The 7,414-nt window shown below is 38.3% G+C and overlaps 1 protein-coding gene across 1 annotated transcript; it reads right to left on the bottom strand.

Annotated features, from left to right (window-relative positions):
- Positions 1–1,368: 1,368 nt before the first annotated feature.
- SERPINA10 (serpin family A member 10) lies at positions 1,369–4,739 on the bottom strand (the record flags this gene model as incomplete). Its single annotated transcript, XM_010168913.1, has 3 exons — positions 4,031–4,739; positions 2,254–2,527; positions 1,369–1,516 (listed from the first exon to the last, which is right to left on the bottom strand). Coding segments are annotated over exons 1-3 (1,131 nt in total), but the record flags the coding sequence as incomplete, so codon positions are not given.
- Between the last annotated feature and the right edge of the window lie 2,675 nt (positions 4,740–7,414).

Here is a 7,414-nt window from a genome sequence, read left to right as displayed (position 1 = left end):
GCTTTCCTACCCTCTGGCAGATCTACACTGCCACCCAATGTGGTATCACCTGCGAGCTTACTGAGAGTGCACTCGATGCCCTCATCCAGATCATTGATAAAGATGTTAAACAGAACTGGTCCCAACACTGATCTCTGGGGAACACCACTCATAACTGGCACCAATTGGACTTAACTCCATTCACCACAACTCTCTGGACCTGGCCATCCAGCCAGTTCTTCACCCAGTGATGAATATGCTCGTCCAAGCTATGAGCAGCCAGTTTCTCAAGGCAAATGCTGTGGGGAAACAGTGTCAAAGGCTTTACTAAAGTCTAAGTACACCACATCCACAGCCTTTCCCTCATCCTCTAAGCGCATCACCCTGTCATAGAAGGAGATCAGGTTAGTCAGGCAAGACCTGCCTTTCATAAACCCATGCTGACTGGGCCTGATCTCCTGGTTGTCCTGTATGTGATGTGTGATGGCAATCAGGACAATTTGCTTCATCACCTTGCCTGGCACCGAGGTCAGACTGACAGGCCTATAGTTGCTTGGGATGTCTCTGGTCACATAGACCTGTTTCTTCTTGATATGGGTGCGATTGTCAAGTCCCTTCTCTTCCATTATTTTCTGCATCTCATTCTGTCTCTATTTTCTATCCGACTTCTGAACTTAATCTTTGCTCTCCCTTAAATAGTGATACTGAGTTATCTTCTCCTCTTTTTTCATAAGGCTATGTTCCTCCTTTTTTGGCCATTCACCACCATTGCCTTTTCCTGTTTAAGCGTTGATCTTTAAAAAGTGTCAGCGTATGAAATGGAGCATCCATATGGGTTGGAATACAACTGTCTGATTTGCTGTGAGATTCTGTTTTTTCTCTGCCAAGGTGTGTGGAAGGAAAGGCATGACTGCTTCAGCTTCTCTTTCTCACTGTTACCTGTTTGAGATATTATTATTTGAGCTTTCTGAAGTTCTTTATTTGTTAAGAATACTTGTTCCTGGACTGTGTGTGAGGGATTCCCTCTTTGGGTTTCCTTCCTAGCTCTGTCTTTTGCCATTTGCCTGTCATTTACAATGTCTTTCTTGTTCACAGTTTTTGTTTAATTGTACTTCTCCCCTGTCAACCATATTCTCCTTGAGGCAGGGCTTTCCTCCTGTGATGGACTAGCTTTGGAAGGTGTTGAGCACATATCAAATGTAACCACCCCTTCTATACACCTCATACTTGAAGTGGGATCCATGCTGATTAAGGTGTGCAGATTCCTTATACTTGACAGATGAGGTCCTTTCCTGTTAGTGTCCTTATAAGTGTATATGACACAGTGTCCTGGCTGGGCCATTTACATACTGTTCTAATCCAAACAGCAAATAATTTTATAAGTCTTACCTGTGAAACTGCTACATATCCTTGATCTGTGAGATGACTAAGATCTGCCATACATGTAAACAGATTTTTAATTCCAAGAGCATGAAGCAATTTCTTCATTTTGTATTTTTGCTCTAGCTTGAACTTTGGAAATGAAATATCCACTTTTCTGTTTGGAAAAAAAAAAAAAAAAATCAATGCAAACTTGGACTATATAGTTGATCACTTGGCTGCTGAAATGCACACAACTCAGGAAAAAAGCTTTACACAGGAAAACAAGGGCCAAAACCTAAAGAGTCTCTACTGAAATTTAGGTTGGCAGAATATAATCTCTGACCTGTGCATTGCCAAAGATGCTAGAAATAGTTTCCTTCTCTGTATAAAATACTTCCACCAGCACTTACAGTGCCCTGATACCAGGTTGACACACTAACTCATTGACCAGTGAAAAGAATAATCACTCCAGGAATCACATTTCACAGGAGTCACTTGGTCTTACATTTTCATATTCAAATTTATCCATTAGTCTGATTTTCCACTGGTGGGAAATGTTTCATAAATATACTGCACATCTAGATTTATTGTGCACTTTGCCTAGCAGTGCTAAATTTAAAACAAGAGAAGAGCTAAGGAAGAATTTGGAAAGGCTAGACTGACTGACTACACCCTCAGAGAGACAGATGTTTCTAACTGAGATGAACCACAGACTTGTCACCTCAGAGTAAAAGCTTTCACGTGATGCTTGGACTGTAAGTAGACCATTAAAGGATCTCTACTCTGCTGATACCTCATGACACAGAGACACTAGCACGTTAAAAGGGTTAGGAAGACCAGGTAATTTTTGTGATTTGTTGATTTGATGCAAGACATGAAAGACATTAAGGACAACAGATGTCAAAGCAATACCTGGTCTTCATGTTTCCAAGCCATGATTCCACAAGCTCTGTAGTCAAATGGTCTTCAAGTGAAATGTAATCTCCCTCCTTTTCCGGGATGACAATCAGCATGTGAGCTTTCCCTTTGTAGGGCAGCTTTATGACAGTGCATCTTAAGTTCTCGTCAAAAGTTGAATTAACTTTATCTGACTTGAACATCATGGGTACCTGTACGCTTCTGTATTTGTTTATGTGGAAAGTGTCTGTTTCTGTGAATTTGGAATTAAATGGATAGACCCACTTGCCTGAAGAAAGAAAGAAATTAATTATGTACATTCAGACTTGTTCAGAAAAATGTTTAGAATCTCTTAAAAAAAATTGTATAGGATGTTTTTTGTATCTAGTTGAAGTGGATATCAGTTGTGTCTGGGATAAGTGGATGACAATTGCAGTATACTTAGTGTGTGTGCTTTATATTTTTTACAGCAGGAAAAGGAAGTGATTGGCAAAGTAAACTCCTCCATTTGCAGGGAAAGAAGGGAAATCTTTTTCTGAGGTTGATTAGTTGCCAGTCAAGTTCAGAACTGATACTCTTTTTGTTTATTGAATGCCGTATGAGCATCTGCCTTTTATTAACATGTCACCTTCTCAGAAATTCTCTACCAACTGTTCAACATCCTGTTTTTTAAATAGGTTATACAATCTTTTGAATGGGGTTTCATTGCACTGACTTCTAAGGTGTACTGGAATGTGACCTCTTCTATACTAATGGTTCTGATCTCTACTGTTGCTTTTAAATGTAGCATCAGCCATTTATCTCTTTTCTCTGATTTACTGCCAGGGAAAGTAACCTTGGCATTTACAAACTGCACTTCTGTAAATACAAAAGAATAAACTTAGTCCGTAGGGAGGCTGTATGACTGAGGGGTAATTTTCTTTGTTCTCATGTTTGCATTTATTTTAGTGGGCTTTCCATAGATGGCATCTGCTGAGTGCCTTGGGATGGAGTAGTGGCTGTGACTGTGGGTTCTCTGCACAACATTCCTCTCGCCCCCTTTGTCACCCTAGCTCTTTTTCTTTGCTTTTTACCCATCCTGGTGTCTCTGGCTTCTGTATGGCTGTTTCAAAGTCAAGGGTGGGCTATGGCTCCCTGTCATTAATGGGACCTCCTTTTGGAGTGCTGTATTTGTCTTCTAAGCCAGCGGTCAGAAAAACCCCAACAGCAGGAAAAGGAGCATAAGATACTTGGCAACAGAGGAACTCTCCACAGAACAGTTTCTGCCCATCACAGCTATTTCTTTCTGTCACCCTGTAAGGTAATATAGTGGGGTACTGAAAACACTTTCTTGAGTACTTGAGTATAGTGGGGTACTTTTTTGACTGAAACAGAGACATTATTTTTGTTTTCGTTATTTTGTGTACTATGTAAAATAATTGAATGCTTTTATGCCCAGTATTCAGCATTCAAAAAGCTATCATGATTAAAAGTTTTTCATTTTAATTGGTGAGTGAAAATTAAACATCTTTTTAGTCATAATGAGGGATCACTGAGATGGACTGGGATAGTCTGATGTAGGGCATTTGTTATCTTTGAGACTCTGTTGTATAGCAGAAAGCATAGAATTGTGGTTCCCTATCACAAAAAATCTTTTCCTATTAAATAAACCTGATAGAATAAAGTAAATATAGACAGAGATGTAGAGAAAACAGGACATCTGAATTCCTTTAAACTTCCTCTAAGGCAAATGAAGTCAGAGACCTGTTTCTTCAAATGAATTAGCATTTTGAAAAGCAAAAAGAGCAGTTACCTTTAAAGACAATGTAGTCCACAAGTAGCAGTTTATTATGACGCTCGAGTTCTTCAAAAAGCTCAGGGATTTTTCCTTTGGTCATTTTGTTAATATTTTTATTTATGACAAATTTTGCCTGTGTCAAGTTTTGAAAGTCCACTCTCAGGAATTCCATATCAAAGTACTGCTTAGATAAGTTGAGGAAAGACTCCTTGAGTCTGAAGTCTTTTTGGATAAAAGAAAGAGTACCTTGCACAAGGAGAAGTTCTTCATTCATTGTGATGTTATCTTTCAGTTGTTTAAACAAAGCTGGTAAATTATGATGATCCACTCTGTCCTTCAAAGCATGGAGGTTTAGACCTTTTACTATTTGTTTGTGTGTTTCCCCTTTGGCTGCCAGCATATATGCAGTCATGAGAGCTGATACAGAAAGGGGAGAGATAATTACATTGTTATCATGCATCATTGCAATTTTTCTGTAGAGGTTAAATCCAAAATTGGCAGTCTTTTCAGTGAAGTTGTAAAGAGTGAACTCTTCGAGACCTTGCTCTTCAAAAGGCTTAGAGATATTTTTGTGATTATGCCACTCTTCAGAAATATTAACATTTTTATTTTTTTCCAGGAAATTATTCTCCTTTTCCTTCTTCGGAATTTTAGGTTTGATGCTAGCCTTGCTGAGTTCAACATATATTTCACTTAAAAGAAGCAGGTAAATTCCTGTTTTCATGTTGACATCCAGTAATGAACTCTTTTTTTTTTTTTCTAGTAAAGAAAATGGAGAAAGGAAAAAAAAAAGAAAAGCAACACAATGACTTTTTAGGTTGTTCTTCTGTTCACAATGCAAAAAGTCATAGATGAAGCGAGGTGGTCTTTCTGCCTCTTCAGTGTATACACTCTAAATCAAAGATCTTGTTCCTATCTGAAGGTCTGATTTAGATCAGTGAAAGAGAAATTTCCACCATCATTAAGTAAATCCATAAGAAATGTCATGATCTTCTGGTGTTAGTGGTTCATGTCAGAAGTATTTCACTGATTTTCCTTTGCTAACTTGTAATTCCTTTACAAAATCAAACCCAGATTTCAAGTACAATATGCAGCTCTAAGATGAAAAATCAGCTTGTTGGACCTGTGTGGCAGCTTTTGCTCCTGTGAAACTGATATCATCTATAAGCACAAGAACTCTGGCCAGCTTGTGGTGGAAATGACATTTTCCCTGGAGAGCTCTGACACAGACTAATCTTAGAAAATTCAGATGGTGACTTATTGAGAGCTGAAAGACCTGTAGCTCCCTTTCTGCTCTTCATTGGCACTGACAGGCGGATTTTGCTCTCCATGGTATTCATCTTAATCATGGTTGCCATTCTTAGGGGATCCATCCTTTCCTGGTTAGTGGTAGTGGCCTGACAATTACCATCCCTTCTGTAGAAATGTTGACTTTTATATTTGTTACCTTACATGTTTTATATTAGTGGCATGCTGTATCAACAAAATTAAACTCCCTAGGGAAAAAAAAACCCACTTGAGAAGCACAAAAAGTTTCTGAATTTCTAGTATGATAAATGCCAACCCAGAAAACAACCTGGTTTTGAGAGTAGAGAACGTTATATTACCGCTTGTCTCTTTTAAAACAGACACTTACATACCTGTATGTTATACACAAAAATCAAACTACAGCCACTAGGTTTTGTTCCAGAAATTGTGACTTCCAGGTACCATGCAAAAAAAAAATAAATCTATTTATGTGAATATTTTTTAAGTATTTCAGATGTGACTCAGAGTTCTATGCTGCAAACTACTTTTACAAGCTTCAAAAACCAGAGTTTTGCCATGTAACTTGTGCCTTGAAAGTTTTTTAGAAGGGTATATTTGTCTGGTTATGCAGAAAATTTAAATCAGACAAAACCAGTCTGTCTTTAAGACAGACTTGGACTCATCAGAATAAATCGAGATTAACTTGACTGACATATAGATTCCACAAAAGTGATCTAAGGCAAGGCAGAATCTGTGCCTATGCAACTTTTACCCATTATTTCCTCTAACCAAGTGAAAAACACAGTCTTGAAATAGGTAGCTATAGCATAACAGGGAACTGTACCAGTAATGACACTTAGTCAAGGTGAGCTATTTTCACATACATGAAGGAAAGCAAAGATCCTAATGTTAATGTGGCACCAGCAGCTCTTTCTCAAGAAAATATTATTTCAGGGATGCCGACTATTATTGAAAGACTGAAGAGTTAAGTGCTTTTATACTGTGTCTTGCTCTTTGGTTCACTTACTTAAATGAAAGTTCATTTGCAGAAAAAATCAGACACATTACCGATTTTAATGGTATCTGTAATCATACCTCTTGCCTGGTCAACTCTTCCCTTGATGGGTTGTGTTCATAGATTGTTGGAGAGTTGAGCTTCAGATAATCTCATGACAAGTATAAAAAACCATTCTATCTAGTTCATTTTTAGTATCGATTATACATCTGGATCTTAGTGTAGAAGCAATAGGTGAAGCATTTCTACAATTGTGAAGGACTGTACTGATGTGACCCTGGAGAAACAAGAATGATTTAGATATAGGAAATTTTTGCCAGTGAACCTGATTGATGCTCCACTGCCAAAAGCAACCTCACAAAGGTCAAAGTTTTGTGAAAACCTAGATAAATATTGTTAAGACATACCAGGTTTTGTATGGAACATACACAGCAATACTCAAGGATACATTAGGGCTACTGTGCTTGATGTTAACCCCAGGGTTAACATCCTTATATATGGCTGCATCACGAGGGCCAGCCTCTAGTTTAGCAAGAGAACAAGGTTGAAGTTCTAACCTCAGTATCTGTACAGAGCACGTTGCTGCAGCTGTTAATGTACTTCTGTTGAGAGCCTGGTGTGTACTGTTGTTTCTAGTAAGTCAATGTGACATTTCTATGTTACTGCACGCACTTAACAAGCCCTGAAACGATTATGGGGCTGAGGACTGAAAATACAATGTCATTTTGAAGAATGCTTGCCTTTCATAATTTCATTTTACTTTTCATCCTTCTGCTATAGGTTGTTTATTACTCCATTCAGATAATTCTCCTGATCACATGCCATAGGATTCCCTGTTCTTTTATACTTCACTGTCCAGCAAATGCTGAAGCAGGTTTGTCAGTGCCATCTCTTCCCTGAAAATGCCGTGTTTCAATGTCAGATAGCACAAGGATGAAACAGTTGTTCTGTGCTTAAAAATACAGTATTTTATGCAAGTTATGATTTTGTAGCAAAGTTAGCACAGGGTCTCTCATCTGTCCAACACAATGTTTTGAGGGAACTGGACACATCTTACAGAAGCCTCAGGCAAACTTTAGATATTGCTTGTGTGAATTTGCACATGCAAACACACTTTTCAAGCATAAAATGCAAAT

Source organism: Antrostomus carolinensis, unplaced genomic scaffold (assembly GCF_000700745.2).
Source record: "Antrostomus carolinensis isolate BGI_N321 unplaced genomic scaffold, ASM70074v2 scaffold12565, whole genome shotgun sequence".
Classification (NCBI taxonomy): Eukaryota; Metazoa; Chordata; class Aves; order Caprimulgiformes; family Caprimulgidae; genus Antrostomus; species Antrostomus carolinensis.
This window is presented reverse-complemented; position numbering and strand designations above follow the sequence as displayed.